This window comes from Trichomycterus rosablanca, chromosome 5, assembly GCF_030014385.1.
Source record: "Trichomycterus rosablanca isolate fTriRos1 chromosome 5, fTriRos1.hap1, whole genome shotgun sequence".
Taxonomy (NCBI): domain Eukaryota; kingdom Metazoa; phylum Chordata; class Actinopteri; order Siluriformes; family Trichomycteridae; genus Trichomycterus; species Trichomycterus rosablanca.
This window is the reverse complement of record NC_085992.1, coordinates 3,323,689-3,344,100: the sequence shown is the minus strand read 5'-3', so window position 1 is coordinate 3,344,100 and position 20,412 is coordinate 3,323,689. Positions and strand designations below refer to the sequence as shown.

At 41.4% G+C, this 20,412-nt stretch overlaps 1 protein-coding gene across 2 annotated transcripts; it reads left to right on the top strand.

Moving 5' to 3' along the window:
• Positions 1-424: 424 nt before the first annotated feature.
• On the top strand, positions 425-13,596 carry cep44 (centrosomal protein 44). Of its 2 annotated transcripts, XM_062994759.1 has the most exons (11): positions 425-503; positions 1,635-1,734; positions 3,229-3,376; positions 7,035-7,181; positions 7,282-7,380; positions 8,930-9,100; positions 9,990-10,202; positions 10,307-10,364; positions 10,611-10,663; positions 10,946-10,983; positions 13,100-13,596. In XM_062994759.1, exons 2-11 carry the CDS (start codon positions 1,646-1,648, stop codon positions 13,146-13,148), a joined length of 1,065 nt encoding a protein of 354 aa, XP_062850829.1. In that variant the 5' UTR covers positions 425-503; positions 1,635-1,645; the 3' UTR covers positions 13,149-13,596. The 2 variants fall into 2 exon arrangements, with proteins under 2 accessions (XP_062850829.1, XP_062850830.1); XM_062994760.1 differs by lacking the exon at positions 425-503 and having other exon boundaries at positions 1,646-1,734; positions 3,267-3,376.
• Positions 13,597-20,412: the final 6,816 nt, after the last annotated feature.

Here is a 20,412-nt window from a genome sequence, read left to right as displayed (position 1 = left end):
TAAATAAAACTCTTTTAAAAGGTTTCTTCTTTTTTCTTTTCTTCTTTTTAATTAGCTACATTTTCTTTTGTTAATTAGTTAATTTTTTTTAATATATTTTAAAATGTATGAGTTTAATTGTAGTTTAATTAAATTTGAATAGTGTATTTTATTCTTTACATGTATATTATTTTACTTTAGTCATTTGTTTGGTGTTTTATTGATGATTACTGTTTCTGTATCTGTAGTGAATGTGCCGATGTGAAATGGAAGACTTTCTGAAATACGCCACTAAACGCTATGGCAACACATCCGGGCTGTAATACAAATCCTTTCCTGTAGAAGCAGAGTGCACTAGATAGGGTTTAAAATATATTACTTTCCTACGCTTTCTAGATCACGGTACAGGGAGCGCTGAGTAATTTGGGATGTGTCCGCAGCCAAGTGAATTGGATATGCTTGACGAGGGAAGTTTTAAACGTAATAATAAAACAATTCTGGGCACATTGTGCAACTCTGGGAAGGTAAAATTATTCAAATGTATTATGTTATTAATTTAACACAAAGAAACACAAAGAAAATGTGCAGAAATGAAATATGTGTTGCTTATCTGAGTAGTTTCCTGTGTGAGCGGGTTTGTTCGTTAGTGACGTTCAGCTTCAGTGTTTCCTGAAGGTTCTAATAATAATAATAATAATTTATCTGCTTTATTAAAGCAGTTCAAATAATCATTTAGATTTATAAATTATATACATTCATGGTTTACACATCTAATCTCTAAACAATTAGCAGTTATCTTACAGTTAAACTTCTGTACAGGTTCATCTAGCACACACAGTACAGGGACAAAATAACGGAAACCCTAGATTTTCATATTATTATAACAGTATCGTGATTAGGACAGACATTCACTGCTTACACAAGGTTCATCCGTTCAAGTTTAATATCAAACACAGTCATGGACAATTTTGTGACTCTAATTAACCTCATTTGCACGTTTTTGGACTGTGGGAGGAAACCGGAGCCCCCGGAGGAAACCCACACAGACACGTGGAGAACATGCAAACTCCACACAGAAAGGACCCATAGTGCTCCACCTGGGAATCGAACCCAGGACCTTCTCGCTGTGAGGCGACAGTGCTACCCACTTAGCCACCCGTGCCGTCCTATCTTACAGTTAAACTGCTGTACAGGTTCACCTATCACATACACATACAGGTCAGGGACAAAATAATGGAAACCTAAAATTTTTTATTTTAAGGATGTGATAACTGATAACTAAGAATGACCCTATGTATTAGGATTTTAATGTCATGTTTTACACACTTTGGTCACATTCATGATAGGACAGGTAGTCACTCATTACACAAGGTTCATCAGTTCAAGTTTAATATCAAACACAGTCATGGACAATTTAGTATCTCTAATTAACTTCACTTGCACGTCTTTGGACTTTGGACTCCACACAGAAGGGACCCGGGCCACCTCGCCTAGGGATCGAACCCAGGACCTCCTTGCTGTGAGGCGACGGTGCTACCCACTGAGCCACCGTGCCGCCCCAAATCTTAACGAACGCCGATTCATGTGTTGGTGTTATTAAACGGGTTTTAAAGGTTTTGATTTTGATTGTGATTGTGCTTAAATGTTTTGTGCAGGTTCAGTAGAGATGGCTACAGGGGATGTGAAGGGAAGTCTCCGGAAGCTGCAAGCATCGCTCCGATCTGTAAAATATCTTAATGATGTCGACTATCAAGGGTATGAGCGTCTGATTTATGCATAACAGTTAACGTGCGACTTTGTGTTACAAAAAATGTAAAATCAGATGTCGTGTGTGCATAATGTCAGTGTGTTTATTTAGAAATAAAATGGGGTGGCACTGCATTTGAATACACAAGCTCATTACTGTTGAGATGCCAGCTGGGCACCTACACAGACATGATTGGCTATGTCTTGGGAAGGGGGGGAGGGGTAGCCAAAAACTTTAGAATGAATGGGTGTCTATACTTTTGGGATGAATTACATCATTGATTGTGAGCCAGGCCTTCCTGTCCCACTTCAGTTCCTAACCTCATATCAGAGATGTTCACAAGTCACAAAATACGAGTCCGAGTCGAGTCACGAGTCTTTAGGCTAGAGTCCGAGTCAAGTCATGAGTCAATATAATCTACACAAAACATATATTGGAAATGTAGCGTAGAAATAAACAAATTTCAGTTCAGATAAAAAACAATAACAGATTAGCGAGTGTATTTAGCCGTTTTACTTCGTGCCTTTACTTTCCTAGGTTCCAGATAAAAGCTTCAACTGATGTTTTGTTTTCATTGCAAATCACGGCACAGCGGCCAAAACACAGCAAAAAATCATAACCACTGCTTACCTTAGCTTCTGTTCTTCCAGATGCTGTTACATTTATAATTGTGTGTCCCATTAGGAATAGAATCCGTTATTTTGTAAATGTGCTTATAATTAAAAACCTCCAACCTTTTCCCGGTTGTGAAGTAAAACAGGAAGTCGTTAGAAAGCCGATCGAGCGTTTCATTACCACGTCATCTGTGTGACGCTGCAAATTACAGCATTTCTTACTAACAATTACAATCAGAAGCTCTGATTGGTTGTAATGGTTCTTACAACCATTAGCGCCAATTCTGTAGGAGCGTTCCATTCACATTATCTGTTACTGTGAAGTGCACTACGTAGGGTATTCCACCATCCACGCTTCATCACTACACCGGAAGCTGGCTGGAACATTTACACATTGCGTGTGTTGCGGTTTAAGACGGCCGGAGCGTTATTATTATTATTATTAGAGAGCATAAAATGACACGATCAGAATGATGTCGGATCATAAATATAAATATATATATATATATATAATTGTCACACGTAACTAATGTTGCTGTCATTTTTTGCGAGTCACGAGTCGAGTCCGAGTCATTTGAAACGAGTCCGCTGTGTGTGCGACTTACAGACTCGAGTCCCCATCTCTGCCTCATACATGTTTTTTGGCTGAATTGGCACAAATTCTTACAGACACACTCCTAAATCTGCATTATTTGTCATGTGCACCGTGACATAATTCTTAATTTTGGCTAATATGCTGCATAGCAGGACAGCAGAGACTGACAAATGTTTTTTTTAGATATTTTTCACTTTAAATCAGTGCAGGTCAGTATTAAAACCATCTGTCCCTTTTATACCCGTATTTAATGTACGAATCATGTCTGTTGAATGTTTCCCTGCTGTGTTTAGGTTGGCTAAAGGTGATCCATCCTCTTGTTTACCTATAGTGAGCTACACCCTCACCTCCTTCTCCTCGACTGTAGCCGAACACTTGGTGGAGCACAGCGTTGAGCTCACGGGGAGGAACGACCTGAGCTTCGTCGAATCCGTTTACAAGGTGTGTACGTCGCTTCATGTGTAGTAGTCTCAGCAGCCTGTGGGGGTCATGTGGTCATGTGACCTTTAGGCTACGTTCACACTGTACTGGACACCAGTCTGAATAGATTGTGGTCCTGAAGTGTCATGTGCAGAACATTCGAGATTAACTTCAGACTGCTGTTCTTATAAATGATTCATGGGGTCTGTCTGAAAACCTAGCGCTCTTCCTACACTCCCGAGAAGAGGGCGTGTCTAAATTCTTAGATCCATTAAAATGCTTCTACTGAGGCGCCTTAATTCTGAGTGATAATCTGACTGAATAACGACGGAGCATCTGACTAACGGAGTTCTTTTCAAATGTAAATAAATTCTAGTTGATTTTTAATTTTTATTTATTTAATATTTTCTTATGCATATGCATTTTCTCCCCTTTTTCTCCTGACGTTTTTTGCGTGTCCAATTGCCCGATTGCGTCATGCTTCCTCTCCACCAATGCCGATCCCCGCTCTGATTGAGGAGAACGAAGCTAACCCACGCCCCCTCCGACACGTGGGCAGCATGCCGTATGCATCTCATCACCTACGCTTTGACGAGTGCAGTGCAGCTCAGCACTGTGTACGGAGAGACACACCCTGACAGCACTCTTTTCCCGTCTCTGTGCAGGCGCCTCAATCGGCCAGCAGGGGTCGTAATTGCATCACTTATGAGAGAGAGACCCCATCCGGCTTAATCCCGCCCATATCTGAACAACAGGCCAATCGTTGTTCATGTGCCGGCAGGCAGAGCCGAGGCTCGATACGATGTATTTGAGATCCCAGCTCTGGTTCCAGCATGTGTTTTACCTCTGTGCCACCTAAACGCCCCACAAGTGTCGTTTATTTGTAAATTCGTGCTCGTCAGGGACAGTTTAACCATTTTCGGTACATCTGCCCGTAGGTTTGAGCGGCCCGAGGCTAACTGTGTGATGTAATTGATGTAATCTTTGTCTAAGTAGTGCGTCTAAATAATCTGCCTCATGAGCTCCATGTCTTATTAGAATCCTCTCTGCTGAGGCAGCTGATCAGGTAGGCAGCCCTATGTTTCACTTTGATACTAGCCGTAGCCTAGTGGTTAAGGCACAGGACTAGTAATCCAAAGGTTGCTGGTTCAAGCCCCACCACTGCTCGGTTGCTGCTGTTGGGCCCTTGAGCAAGGCCCTTAACCCTCAGTTGCCCAGACTGTATACTGTAACAGTACTGTAAGTCGCTTTGGATAAAAGCGTCTGCTAAATGCTGAAAATGTAAATGTATTTTGTAAATGTAAACAAATTTGGAACTTGATGCCTGTGACACATTCTAAAACAGTTGGGACAGAGGCGTGTTTACCCCTGTGTTCCATCAGCTTTCCGTTTAATGAGACTTTTTAATTGTTATAGTTTTATATATATACATACATTCGTATTTAGATTGTAGATCTGTATTCAGTCTTGCTTTGTCATCAATAATAAAGCCGCACCAGATTACCAAAACCAGAGCATCCGCTCCAACTCCCTGCTGGCCAGTCCACCGCCTCCCTGTGCCAGGTGATGACTAAGCTCTCTTTGTTTGGCTCGAGGGAAACATGAAAAAAACGCCAGAGCTTTTCATTTCGGTCCAATCCATCAGATCTGAAGTCCAGTGAAGCCTGACGAGTGGCTGTGTGAGTCAGTAACTGCAGAGCGTCTGAATTCATGACGACACGTAGCCATGCGGTCATACGTTTCTCTCACGTGCTGAAGCAGATCGTTTTCCAGGCCGAGTCAGATCCCACGGCTTCTTATTGGGATTGTTGTGGACTAAACATGTCACTATTCATGACAGTATTTATGCACTTATAGACGGAGCTTTGCACTGAAATTGTTCAAACTAATTGTTGGGTTACAGCATGACTGAACCGCTGGAACTAAATAACTTTATTTAATAAACTTTATTTAATAAACTTTATTTGCTTCAGCTGTGATGTGTGACATAAAAACCACCCAGAGATTCAGACATGCTGAAAACAAAGGAGCTGCTCACAAAAGCTGAGAGAGGAGATCATTTCATTGCACCAAAATTGTGATGACTTACAGATTTACGAGACCTTGAACATTCCTGGAGACACCATTGGGGTTTTAACCCTCCAAATTCTATCCAGAGGCCTTAGCAATCTCACCAGGGCAACAAAGAAAACCAAACCGCCTCATTACTGCAAGCATTACACTGCATTACTTCAAACAGTTCTGTCTGTCTATCTGCCTACCTGTCTGTCTGTCTGTCTGCCTATCTGCCTATCTGTCTGTATATCCTTCTCTCTGTTGGTCTGTTTGTCTATCTATCTATCTGTTTGTCTATCTGCCTGCCTGTCTGTCTGTCTGTCTGTCTGTCTGTCTTTCTTTCTATCTAATTATCTATCTGGCTTTGTCTGTCTGTCTATCTATCTGTCTGTCTATCATTCTAATCTATCTGTCTGTCTATCTATCTGTCTGTTTATCTGTCTGTCTCTATCTGTCTGTCTGTCTATCTATCTTCTTCTTGTTCCTCAGCCTTTTGTCCCGTTTTTCGGTTACGGGGTCGGCATTTCCGGCTTCTTCCCTTTTTAGGGGGATTTGGCACAGTTTTTACGCCGGATGCCCTTCCTGACACAACCCTCCCTATTTATCCAGGCTTGGGACTGGCACTACAATGCACTGGTCAGTGCATCCCAGCGGCTAGGTAACTATGGGACAATTCAGTGTCTCCAATTAGCCTAGTGGCATGTTTTTGGACTGTGGGAGGAAACCGGAGCACCCGGAGGAAACCCACGCAGACACGGGGAGAACATGCAAACTCCGCACAGAAAGGACCTGGACCACCCCACCCGGGGATCGAACCCAGGACCTTTTCGCTGTGAGGCGACAGTGCTACCCACTTAGCCACCGTGCCGCCTCTGTCTGTCTGTCTATCTATCTCATTTTAATTATCTATCTGTGTCTCTGTCTGCATCTGTCTGTCTATCTATATATCTTATCTATCTAGCTGTCTGTCTATCTGTCTCATTCTAATTATCTTTGTCTGTGTCTGTCTGTCTGTGCATCTGTCTATCTATCTACCTGTCTGTCTGTCTAGCTGTCTGTCTGTCTATCTATCTCATTCTAATTATCTATCTGTCTGTCTGTGCATCTGTGTCTATCTGTATATCTGTCTGTCTATCTATCTAGCTGTATGTCTGTCTAGCTGTCTCTATCTGTCTATCTGTCTGTCCGCCTGTTTATCTGTCTGTCTGTCTGTCTATCTATTTAATTATCTAATTATCTGTCTGTTTGTCTATTTAGCTATTTGTCTATGTTTGCCTGTCTGTCTGATTAACTATCTGTTAATCTATCTACCTATCTATCTATTTGTCTGTCTGTCTGTCTGTCTGTATATCTCTTTATCTATCTGTCTATCTATATTTTCATCTGTCTGTCTGTCTAAGCTGTGCTGACTGGGGTGGAGGACACACAAAAGGGCATAACTTGACTGTATGAGGTTCGGCTCTCTTTGGGACGGTCACCCCACATGAGGTGCGGCTCTCCTCAGCCAGGACGGGGGTGGTGTGAGCAGCGGAGTTACAAACAAATATTTGGAAAGGAGTAGATTTAAGGGAACAGGGCATACAATGCAAATAAAATACACTGTGTGTGTGTGTGTGTGTTTCAGGTCCTGCGTGATCTGTTCAGTTATAAACCCCTGCTGACCAAGCAGCAGTTCCTGCAGTTCGGATTCGCTGAGAGAAAGATGGGTCTCCTCTGTGATATCATCGGACTCGTGCTGGACAAACACAGACAGCTCACGAAGGGCACCAAGGTCTGGTTTCTGATGCAGGGTTTACGTTTCTAATGTTTCTTTTATGTTGAAATTGTCAAAACTGATTGTTTAGCTCATTTTAATTTGAACTTGCTTGCAGGTCGTGAGTCCGTTGAGACGGAGGACGCTGTCGCGCAGTGACTCCAAAACTGTGGAGCGTTTAACACCCAAAGAGACCCAGAGAGCCTCAACACAGAGAGTAAGGCTTTCTCCAACCACAAGTGCACCTCCCAGTGGCTACTCTGTTGCTACTGGTCATCCGTGCACCTACACAGACCAGACATGACTGGCTATGTCTTATGCCTGGTTCACACTACACGATTTTTGCCCTGATGTTCGCTTGGCGACTGGTCGGCGCTAGATTTGCCGGCTCAGGAGCAACTCAGCGTTCGTTCTCCGATCAAAACTCGGCTCTCAATCGCTATGTGTGTACATAGAGCGCTCGGCGACCGAAGAGAGATATCTAGCTTGTCAAATATCTGGATCTGAGTTGCTCGACTGGCAATGAGTGCTATGTCGAACAGCCAATGAGAACGCAAGATACCTTACAAGGAGCTTGTTGGACACTCCATTCCAAAACCCACAAGATTTTGGAGTGTGAATGTGGGAATTTATGTCTTTTTAGTCAAAAGAACTCTTGTAAGGTCAGGCACCCAAGTTAAACAAGAAGGCCTTGCTCCCAGTCAGCGTTCCAAATCATCCCAGTGGGTTTCGGCAGCGTTAAGATCAGGGCTGTACACAGTCTCTCCACACCAAACTTTATGGGGAACAGTCATACTGGGGGAACGGGAAATGGTGAGAAATTTGGAGGCATTAAATTTATTTTACATAGTGGGTTTTATACATCTGATAGGAATGGGTGTGTTTAAAATATCTGAACTCAGTAATTAGGAGTTGTCCCAATACTTTTGTTCAAATAGTGTGTTGTTTTACATTCGCTACACCCTATTACTTAGTATAGTATAGTAGTTTCTCTTTTTTTGCTTCTTAAACTACTGGAGACCAATAATTTCCCTCTGGATAAATAAAGCATCTATCTACTGTATCTGCCTGCCTACCTACCTACCTACCTACCTGCCTGCCTACCTACCTACCTACCTACCTACCTACCTACCTACCTACCTACCTACCTATCTATCTATCTATCTATCTATCTATCTATCTATCTATCTATCTATCTATCTATCTATCTATCTATCTATCTATCTAGTTTTTAGAGGGACATATAACCTCTATATTCATTATCATTCATCTACTAAAGGGGTCACATACCCATTTCATGTAAATAAAAAGACTTACTGAGGTTTTTCAGAAATGTTTGTCTATATCCTGCAGCCCATCAGCAATATGCGACCTGCACCACATACTTTTGGCCATATTGACCAGATGTCACCTTAAATGCACGTTATTTAACCTCGTCCACTTTGTAAACAATGCATAGCAGTAACTAAGACTATCAGAAAAATGTTTAACCAAGCCAAAGTAGAAACAATCTTTAATTTGTTGAAAATAATTGGTCTAAAAGAAGGCATATAAAAACAACTCTTGATTATTGACTGATATAAAAATGACCTACCCTTCATGTTGTGAATATAACCATGGTTTAAGCACGGCATAAAACATCTAAATAAATAAATAAATCCTCTTTGTAAAAGGGAATTTATCAGAAGATATTACAGATATAAACCCTGTATTACCAGCCCCATGTTTTCTAAATGAAACCGGAATGGTACTGCGTCTGTGTGCAGGTCGTACGGAGCAAGTCGCTGGTCGAGAGGCACGTGGGCAGCAGCGTTTCAGCGCAGGTTTCAGCGCAGTTCAGCTTTTCCTCAGATGAACCACAGCAGCAGGATGAACGAGATGAGGACGAGGAGGAACAGAAGCGTGATCACATCACTCCACAACCTGCTGCTCACCCGGTGAGAATCTGTATCACTACTGTTTCATCATCATCTTGCACATGTTCATTCATTCACACTAAGTCTGAGCTGGATGGACAAAATAACAGAAACCTGGACTAATTACATAAGAAGCTACTGAGCAGTAGGGCCAAACTGTGTGTCTTCTGGTTTTTTTTAAAAATCTGTCTGACTGTCTGTCTATTTATTCTGTCTGTCTGTGTCTGTCTGTCAGTCCATTCATCTATCTATCTACCCACCTGCCTTTTTTTTGTCTGTCTATCTATCCTGTATGTCTATCTATCTGTCTGTCTGTCTTTATCCTGTCTATCTATCTATCTATCTATCTATCTATCTATCTATCTATCTATCTATCTATCTATCTATCTATCTATCTATCTAGTTGTCTGTCTGTCTCTGTCGATCTATCTTCTGTCTGTCGATCTATCTGTTTATCTGTCTGTCTGTCTATTTATCTGTCTGTCTGTCTATTTATCCTGTATATTTATCTATATATCTATATGCATGTCTGTCTATGCATATCTGTCTATCTATGTACAGTATATCTGTCTTTCTATCTATCTGTCTGTCTGTCTGTCTGTCTATGTATCTTTCTGTCTGTTTATCCTGTCTACCTGTCTGTCTATTTACATATCTATCTATCTATCTATCTATCTATCTATCTATCTATCTATCTATCTATCTATCTATCTATCTATCTATCTATCTATCTATCTATCGAGCTATGTCTATCTATGTCTGTGTATCTATCTATCTGTCTGTCTATCTATTTACATGTCTATTCATCTGTCTGTCTGTCTATCTGTGTCTATCTATGTCTGTCTATCCATCTGTCTTACTGTTTGTCTGTCTGTCTATAACACCATTACACCTCTCTGTGTTCCTGCAGGAGTGTGTGTCGGAGAGCGTGCTGAGAGCAGTGGAGGCAGGTCTGCAGGAGTGTGTGTGCAGGCTGCAGCAGCAGCTGAACATGCTGGATGCCAGAGTGCAGGCACTGGAGAAGAACACATCTGGGATCATCTGTATAGAGCGCAGCGTGTGGCAGGAGCTGGAGAACCGCGTGCTGCTGCTAGAAACCGGGCTGGCGTTAACCCAAGCACAGGTTGGATTAATGTAACCAGTAACTATCTGTCCTGTCATTAATGTAACCGAAGTGTAAAACAATGACATTGGAATCCTAATAAATAAATCATTCCATTTGTGCAGGATCCAGTAAGAGCAGGTGAGGTGAGAGTAGTGAAGAACCAGCACACAGAAAGGACAGGTGAGTAATGCTAATAATACTACTGCTTTACTCTCATCAACTCTTAAGCAATTCAGACCGGCCCGGTGCTCACACAGTGTTCACTAACCTGAATAGTTCAGAATAGTGTTGCTACCAATAATCAGGGACCAACCCACTTAAAATGATATCTTATCCACTCCGGTTGCTAAAACATAAATAAATAAATTAAAATTCTGACAAAAAGATTTAACATTATGAGTCTAATTCTGCTTTTCTTATCTTTAGAGGGCAAGAGCCCCAACGACACATCGATTACACTTGTACCATCATCTTCAGAGGTAAGTTTCCTTTCTTTACTTTTCCTATTGATTACCACACGTCTGATCAAATGAATAAGTTTTCATGTGGATGTCTTAGGTGTGAAGGGTATTTATTTATTTATTTATTTATGTATTATTTTCTAAACTGTATTTGTGTGGACAGAGCCTTAAAGATGTAGTAAAAATGTAGTATGTCTGCCTGTAAATGGCATGAAGCAGAGGCTGGTTTTCATTATTTAAAATGTATTTTATTTTATTTATTTATTTAAAGTTACTGATTCTTTTCGTGTCACCTTTTAGGAGAATATTAAGGAGAGACTGGAGAGGATAGCCAGCATGTAAGTACAGTTCTGATTTAGTTCGGATCCCAAACAGGATTCACAGGTTTAAATGGTTTATACCAACAGCGCCACCTTGTGGTTAAATGAATACCTTTACGAACCGACCAACTCGACATTCATTTTATTTTATTTTCATTTTCGTTTTCACTCCATGGGAAACACTGGGTGCATGGCTTATATGTGCTTATACCACCCGCTCAGACATAGCCAATCAAGTCTGTGTAGATTCGAACCTGGATCTCAGCGACGGTGGACGCTTACTGGCCAAACTCTACACGTTAGAGCATTTTCTCTCTTTCTTTCTTTAGTTATATGCAAAATTCAAGGCACCACTGGTCAAATTAGTAGTTTTTGCTAAAAAGAGTGTATGCAGGGAGCAAACATTCATTAGGTTACCCCCTGAACCAGTTTGAATCCTCCTCTGTACCAATCGTCTGGCAGCAGGTTTTGTAATAGTGGTTTAAAACGTCCTTTGAAGTATAAATCCATCTTTTGGTATTGCTCAGGGGTCCAGGTTTTATACCCCAAGCTGTACATATTCATCTTCACATACTGGCTGTTGATACAAGGGTTTTCAAATGACCTTACGGTGCTTTGTCAGTTGTTTTGAAATCGCTTTATCCTCGCCAGGGTCGCACAGGTTCCGGTTCCACCAGTAAACACTATGTGCAATGCAGGAACGCTCTGGACAAGGCACCGATCTATCAGCTATCCTTTCCCTCTCAGTCTGGTATGCTGATCAGATTTGCTGTCGCCCCTCTGTGTATAAACATTGCACTAAGACGGTGCATCCGGGTTCGAGTCTCAGCAGTGATATCAGCCAGTCTGGCTTCTACACAGACATGATCAGCAGTGTCTTATTGGGGATAGGGGGGTTATTGCTAAAGCCCTGTGATTAATTGGCGTCCTGTCCGGGTTTTCCTGTCTTGCATCCAGTGTTTGCCCGTGGAACTTATTTTTTCCCATAAGGATGTTTGGGAAACCTGTTAATGCGTCCATGGTCCCGTGGAACTGCAAATATTTTAGGCTCATGTAAAATAATGGGGTTGTTTTTGACACTTAAACACTGAAAATAACACAAATATAATATAAACACACTGAAAATGTTTGATGTTTGTTTATTAGGATTTTAACGTCATGTTTTACACTTTACATTCATGACAGGAACGGTAGTTACTCATTACACAAGATTCATCAGTTCACACAAGGTTATATCAAACACAGTCATGGACAATTTAGTATCTCCAGTTCACCTCACTTGCACGTCTTTGGACTGTGGGAGGAAACCGGAGCCCCCGGAGGAAACCCACGCAGACACGGGGAGAACATGCAAACGTCACACAGAAAGGACCCGGACCTTCTTGCTGTGAGGTGACAGTGCTACCCACTTAGCCATCGCCCCTATATACTGAAAATGGTAGGTAGGTAGGTAGGTAGGTAGGTAGGTAGGTAGGTAGGTAGGTAGGTAGGTAGGTAGGTAGGTAGGTAGGTAGGTAGGTAGGTAGGTAGGTAGGTAGGTAGGTAGGTAGGTAGGTAGGTAGGTAGGTAGGTAGGTAGGTAGGTAGGTAGGTAAATAAATATAAAAAACACTGAAATACAATTAAAAACAGTACCTTTACTTCTTTATTGTTTTCTTATGCCTCTTAATTAGTGGAGAGAACAAATCATTAGTTACAATTAAGAGATGTTTAGTTTTTTTCTTTCTTTTAATACATTGTTACATTATTATTATTAATTTTAACCAGAAGTGTTTTAGACTCTCTGAAAAGCTGATTCTGATTCTCACAATTTCTCAGAAGCTCAAGCTGTAACACAAGCTTAAAAGTGAAACAGGGAGGACAATCCACGTGGAGCTTTAACCCTGGATCTGACGCTTATTCCACACAAATGCAGATTCGTCTCATATTCACACTTTGATGACGTTTTATTGCACCGCTCAGACCGAGCGCTGAACAAAGCAGCAGTCGCATACACGACGGGTTTAAGGGAAACGTTGAGTTTAAGGGTACACATTTCTCGATGAAGGCAACTTGGATTAATAGTTAAAGAAGAATTATAAATTAATTAATTCACATCGTGTGATATGTGTTTCTTCTTGTTTTGTCTTGTACAGGATGAAGGACACATCAAGCCTCCTGAAGAACGTTGAGCCCACGATCTGACTGAATAAACCTGACGTGTGAATGTGAACGTATGAAGGAGAACAAAAACCTGCTCAGAGAACCTGTAGGTGCGCCGCCACCGTCCAAATATTTATTGCTCATGTTTTGTAACTTTTAATATGAAATTATTTTTCTTTTAAGATGAGTAGATCTGACTTTCTGATAAATTATGAATCCAGTAGGAGCTGATAGTATTTTTAGTCTGGTTTTATATCCAGATGATCCCTGCTGGAGCTGAAATGTCTGTAACATCATGTTTGTAACATCATGTTTGTCCAGTAGATGTCAGTATGATCCTGTAATCCAGCCAGTACAGTATGTTCTGTGCATTACCACAAGTGTCCTGAACACCTACAAGCATTTTGTTCTCACTTTGTTTTTCCATGTTCAGATTTCAGGCCAGGTCCCCAACATGTGATGCATAATAAACCTTACTGCGAGGTAAAGAGGGGAGAAAAAAGAAGCACATTTATTTATTTATTCATTTATCTGTAGTAAACGTGTCACATAAACCCTGGAAATGAGGCAGAAACACATGCTCACCCGGTGCCAACTCATCACAAATACACCTATTCCTGAAAAACACCCCCCCTACCCACCACACACCCACGCAGGGGCAATTTAGAGCCACCCATGCACAGTCTCATGTGTTTAGGAAGTGACCTGGTAGGTCACATGTGACTACAACCACTAACTTTCCTATACTTCTGTTGGGTCAAAGTATGTCGAAACACCCCCCCCTACCCACCACACACACACATACACACACACACATACACACACAGGGGCAATTCCACATCCATATACTCCTGTTAGGTCAAAGTATGTGGACAGGGCAAACTTCAAAGCTCAAAGGGGATAAGGGCAGTGATAGCTCAGTAGTTAAGCCAACAGACTCATCAAACTTGTCAAACCACCACCCAGGCTATTGAGTTACATACACAGATCAGCCATAACATTAAAACCACCTCCTTGTTTCTACACTCACTGTCTATTTTATCAGCTCCACTTACCATATAGAAGCACTTTGTAGTTCTACAATTACTGACTGTAGTCCATCTGTTTCTCTGCATGCTTTGTTAGCTCCTTTCATGCTGTTCTTCAATGGTCAGGACCCCCACAGGACCACCACAGAGCAGGTATTATTTAGGTGGTGGATCATTCTCAGCGCTGCAGTGACACTGACATGGTGGTGGTGTGTTAGTGTGTGTTGTGCTGGTACGAGTGGATCAGACACAGCAGCGCTGCTGGAGTTTTTAAACACCTCACTGTCACTGCTGGACTGAGAATAGTCCACCAACCAAAACATTCAGCCAACAGCGCCCCGTGTGCAGCGTTTTGTGACCGCTGATGAAGGTCTAGAAGATGACCGACTCAAACAGCAGCAATAGATGAGCGATCGTCTCTGACTACATCTACAAGGCGGACCAACTAGGTAGGAGTGTCTAATAGAGTGGACAGTGAGTGGACACGGTATTTAAAAACTCCAGCAGCGCTGCTGTGTCTGATCCACTCATACCAGCACAACACACACTAACACACCACCACCATGTCAGTGTCACTGCAGTGCTGAGAATCATCCACCACCTAAATAATACCTGCTCTGTGGGGGTCCTGACCATTGAAGAACAGGGTGAAAAGGGGATAACAAAGCATGTAGAGAAACAGATGGACTACAGTCAGTAATTGTAGAACTACAAAGTGCTTCTATATAATAAGTGTAGCTGGTGGTTTTAATGTTATGGCTGATCGGTGTATACATACTTTTGGCATGTTGTGTAATTGGAACTAGTCTGACTGCACTCAGTAGAAAGTGAATGTAATAGTCCTGCCAAGTTCAATAAAACACAGTGTCACCTTTAGCTAAAGTAAACCGGTGTGATAAGAATTGTACACTGGTGCATTGTGGGTAATACTGTCTATAGGAAATATAGCAAACTCACCATTTGCCTAGAGGACTCCACTTACCTTTAATCCTAGTCCATAGAAACACAAAGCTTGCTTGACTGTGGACAGCCTCACTTACACTATATGGACAAAAGAATTGGAACACTACTTCTCATTTTTAAATTCATGTGTTTCAGCCACAACTATTGCTAATAAACCAATTATATAAAGGGAATTAGATCCTTCAAACGTTGCAGCAACAGTTTAGGGAAGATCCTTTCCTGTTACAGCATGACTGTACCCCTGTGTATGAAGACAATCCCGCACAGAGCCCTGACCTCAGCCCAATTCAACAGCTCTGGAATGAACCGGAACATCAACCCAGGCTTTAATCAGTGCACAGAAATACAAATGCTCTTTTGACTGAATGGGCACAAATCCCCACAGACATACTTCAAAGAAGCAGCTGTTGTTTTAGCTCACACAAATTTAGGTTTAACAAATTAACAGTCAGGTGTCCAAATACTTTTGGCCATATAGTGTATGTTTAAACAGCTTCTAACTCATGGCAGATTTGTTATTAGATGTTTTTGGGTTACATCCGTCCATCCATAAAGCTGCAGGATCAAGATTAAGACTTTAAGATGACTGGCATGCAACTCTCATACAAGCGTCCGTGAACTTTTGATTTCGGCTCTATGTGGTTGTGTCACATGATTAAATACAATCCGTTTTCCAACCACAGCTTCGAATGTGCCGGTGTTTGTTTATTTATTAAAGACTCGTCACTGGATGGCTGGTTAGCCGAGACGACTCGCTGATACAGCAGGTTTTAGTTTGCGCAATAAACACAAACCAGTCGGTCCAGGGTACAAAAAACCACAAACAAATTGCTCAACCTACTACAAAATGCTTCTGTCTGATGGCTCGGTTTTACCTCAGGCGTTGTGTGTATGAAGCTCTGGCTCAGTTCTTGTTTGTAGTGTAGGGCGGGGTAGCGTGTGAGATTATTATATACACAGCTGTGAAAGGGTTTTGCTCTTTTCCCAGTTTTTGCATATTTTTTGTCAGAATTATGTGTCAGATCATCACACTGCTTTTAATATTTGTATTTTTTACATGGGTGATAGAGGTTATAATATTTTTTATTTAATAAATGGAATTTTGATAAAAAATCTGCAGTTCGTGTTTCCTCGTGTCGTCTTTATTTGATATTGCAATTAGGCAAATTGTGGCAAATTAGTGAAAAAATAGCAGAAATGGGGGGGCAAATACTTTTTCACATCATTGTGTAACACAAAAAAGATGAGAGCTTAAAAGATGTATGATTGTCTTAAAATACACTGTACAATCGTACATAAACTGCATCTCCCACAATGCATGCCCATTTTGTGACCCAAAGTGACCGCATCCCGCCACTAGATGACAGTGTTTCCACATCAGCGTTTAACTGAGGCGGTTTTCCAACAAGTGATGTTGAGAAATATTTACAAATAATCCCAAAATATTGAAGCAGAATGAAGACATTTAATGAAAGATGTGAAAGTGAAAACAAGTTTGTGCTTCAGGAAGAGAAACCGGTACGTCTCTTGTGTTATGAGGCCGTGTCTGTGGTAAAGGAGAACAATATAAATGTAGATATACGTTATAAATATACAGAATAAATTTGGCATTTTGACACCAAACACAGAATTTAACCTCCAACAAATTGTCTGAGACTTAAAGGCGACTGCAATCACAGCAGGATACGTTACAATCGGCCCTTTGAGGGCCAACACAATGCAGATGTGGCCCTCGGTGAGAATGAGTCCGACACCCCTGGTGTAACAAAAGAAAATCTTGTTATGAGTAAATGTTTACATTAGTTTTGTAGAAAAACCTGGTCAGAAATACCTGGCCCACAGGTACATTTACGTTTACATTTTCGGCATTTAGCCGACGCTCTTATCCAGAGCAACTCTTGAAATCCATAGTTTCAATTGTACTGTAGATGGCAGTGTTTCCACATCAGCATTTAACTGAGGCGGTTTTCCAACAAGTGATGTTGAGAAATATTTACAAATAATCCCAAAATATTGAAGCAGAATGAAGACATTTAATGAAAGATGTGAAAGTGAAAACAAGTTTGTGCTTCAGGAAGAGAAACCGGTACGTCTCTTATGTAAATACTTTTGCAGTCGCCTTTTAAGTCTTGAACAATTTGTTGTTTTTCTTGGAGGCTAAATTCTGTGTAGGGCAGTGATAGCTCAGTGGTTAAGGTACTGGACTAGCAATCAAAAGGTTGCCGGTTCAAGCCCCACCACCACCAAGTTGCCACTGTTGGGCCCCTGAGCAAGGCCCTTAACCCTCAATTGCTCAAAATTGTGTTCAGTCGCTTTGGATAAAAGCATCTGCTGAAAATGTAAATGCTTCTTCTTTTTTATCTTTTGGAGAGTGTCATACTAAATTTCGTTGTACACAAGTATAATGACAATAAAGGTTCTTCTCTTGTTCTCTTCTCTTACAGAAGAGCTTCCATAGTGAACATTTCATTACTCTAGTTTATGTGGACAACAGTCCAAGAATATAAATCTGCTAAAATGTTAGAACCAAAGTGCTTTTTTTTAGTTAGTAAATAAGTAAGTACAAGTCAGCTTAAGTGTTTAGTAAAGAGTTGGGTTTTTAATCGTTTTTTTAAAGGTAAAAAAAGGAACTTGTTTATTGTAATAATTAGGTATAAATTATGATGCATTAATAAAAAGCGTAGTTTATGTGTAAATAGTTCAGTCCTGCATAAAATTTTGTGATTGACCATCTACAGTCCATAACATTATTAATAGATTACGAGAATACAGACAGATCGCTGTGCATTGCTAAAAGTCAATATTGGATGCCCATGAGCTTTGATCCCTCAGACTTCACCATATTTTGTAATTAATATGGGCTACATGGGCTCGGAAACGCTTCAGGAAATCCTCGTCAGTGAGCACAGGCCGTCGCTGCATTTACAAATAAGTGAGTGTGTTGCAGACAATTCTAAATGTGTTTATATTTACAAAATACAATGAAGTTTGTGAGAGAAAACATTGGAAATCTTTTTCTACTTTTGTTGATTAAATAAAAGTTTGAGAGAATTAATTCTTTTTGGTAATGGTGTGCGTAATATATTTCTACTTAAATACAGACTAAAACCTCAAATTCATGACTTTCTTTTTTCCCCTTTCCCCTCTACTGTCCCAACTTTTTTTAATACTGGGTTTGAAATCTAACAACAACATGATATCATGCGCGTTAGCAATGAGTGTGGCTTAGTAATTAGGTGAGGCGTCCCACACTTTTGAGCACAATCTGGTGGTCAGTAAGCTGCAGTCAGGCGAGTCGTAATGACCGTAATCTCAGCCTTCATTAAAATGGAAACGTTGAAGTGAACTGGTGCAGTTAACTGGTGCTGATTAGCTGTGGAGCTCATGGCTTCAGCCATATGCCGTTCTGCACTGCCATTCATCACCGACGGTGCATAGCAGAGCGCAGGTTGCTTGGCGGTGATTAGCTTCCTTCAGCAGTTTTTTTCTTGCCCCGGGGGTATTTAGATCCTTCACATTCCGTCCGTCGCCTGTAGCGTGTCGGTGCCACAGATTTTTCAGAGCTCGGTCCGTGTTCGGATCCGTTTTCAGCTCTAATTAGCCGCACTTCTTCGGTGCCGCCGAGCCGTTCCGTGTTGATTGCTCGGTGTCTGGCGTTTCTGAGTCACATCGGGGCTAATTGAGCTCATCGCTCACGTTAATGAGGGACGTTAGGAGGCGAGAAGCTCACAGAGCGACCGAGTGAGCGATGAGTCCCTCTCCGTACGCTGGAAGGTTTACGGCCGAGACGGATTTCTTTACATCTGGTCGACTTTCAAGAATTTTTAAATAATGGGTTCTTGTACCCCAACTACATTTACACACACACACACACACACACTTACTGACCACTTTATTAGGAACACAGTCTGATGAACCTTAACTGTATCAGGAACGTAAACTGTGATCTAAGATCTGAACCATCTATACAGAATGATCTGACCAGGCAGCACTTTTTCAGTAGTCAACTGTCTGGGCGGCACGGTGGCTCGGTGGGTAGCACTGTCGCCTCACAGCAAGAAGGTCCTGTGTTCGATCCCCAGGTGGGCCGGTCCGGGTCCTTTCTGTGTGGAGTTTGCATGTTCTCCCCGTGTCTGCGTGGGTTTCCTCCGGGTGCTCCGGTTTCCTCTCACAAGTGCAAGTGAGGTGACTTGGAGACACTGAATTGTCCATGACTGTGTTCGATATTAAACTTGTGTGTGAACTGATGAATCTTGTGTAATGAGTAACTACCGTTCCTGTCATGAATGTAACCAAAGTGTAAAACACGACGTTAAAATCCTAATAAACAAACCAACAATAGTCGACTGTATAGAGACTTGGGCCACAATAGCCTCAAATCTCTGTTGCTGACAACCTAAACGCTGCCATATCACCCCACTGCTGCCACACCATCACCCCACTGCTGCGTTCTCTTCACTGGCTTCCTGTAGCTTCATGCATTCAGTTTAAAACACTGATGCTCGCCCACAAAGGCAAAAATGGACCAGCCCCGAGCTACCTTCGATAAAACCCCGCTCTGTACCACGCAACCTCCGAGCCACTAGTCTCTCTCGACTTGATCCTCCACCCAGGACTCGAGGAAGACGAGCATCAGCATCAAGGCTCTTCTCTGTACCGGCACCCAAGTGGTGGAACAAACTTCCTCTGTCTGTCCGAACATCTGAGTCTCTCACTGTGTTCAAAAGACCTTCTTTACTGAGCATCTAAGCTGACATGTACTTACTAACGCTCTTATTCAGCACAGAAAAAGGGTTCTAACAGGGTTTCAGCAGATTTATATTCTTGGACTGTCGTCCACTTAAACTAGAGCAGGATAATGTTCACTATGGAAGCACTTCTGTAAGTCGCTCTGGATAAAAGCGTCTGCTAAATGCCGAAAATATAAAGGTAAATAAAAGCCAAGGTGCTTTCACTCATAGAACTGCTGCTCAATGGTGTTTATTTATTTATTTATTTTTTAATTTTCTAAAGATCAGCAGTTTTTGACACACCCAAACCAGTCCACCATCAACTCCCATGCCACAAGTAAAGTCAAAATAATGATTGATTAGATACTTTATTGATCCCCAAAGGGAATTTACGGTGTTACAGCAGCAATTTACAATTATCACAAGCGTCACCCAATAACACGTCAACGTAGTGCAGGAAAGTAAAATAACAGTAATATCATGCAAAATATGATATAAAAATCTAAAAAAATAAATAAAAGTACAAGCCATCTAACACAGAACAAAGACTAAAGAGGTGAGCTTAAAATGTGCAGTTATACACAT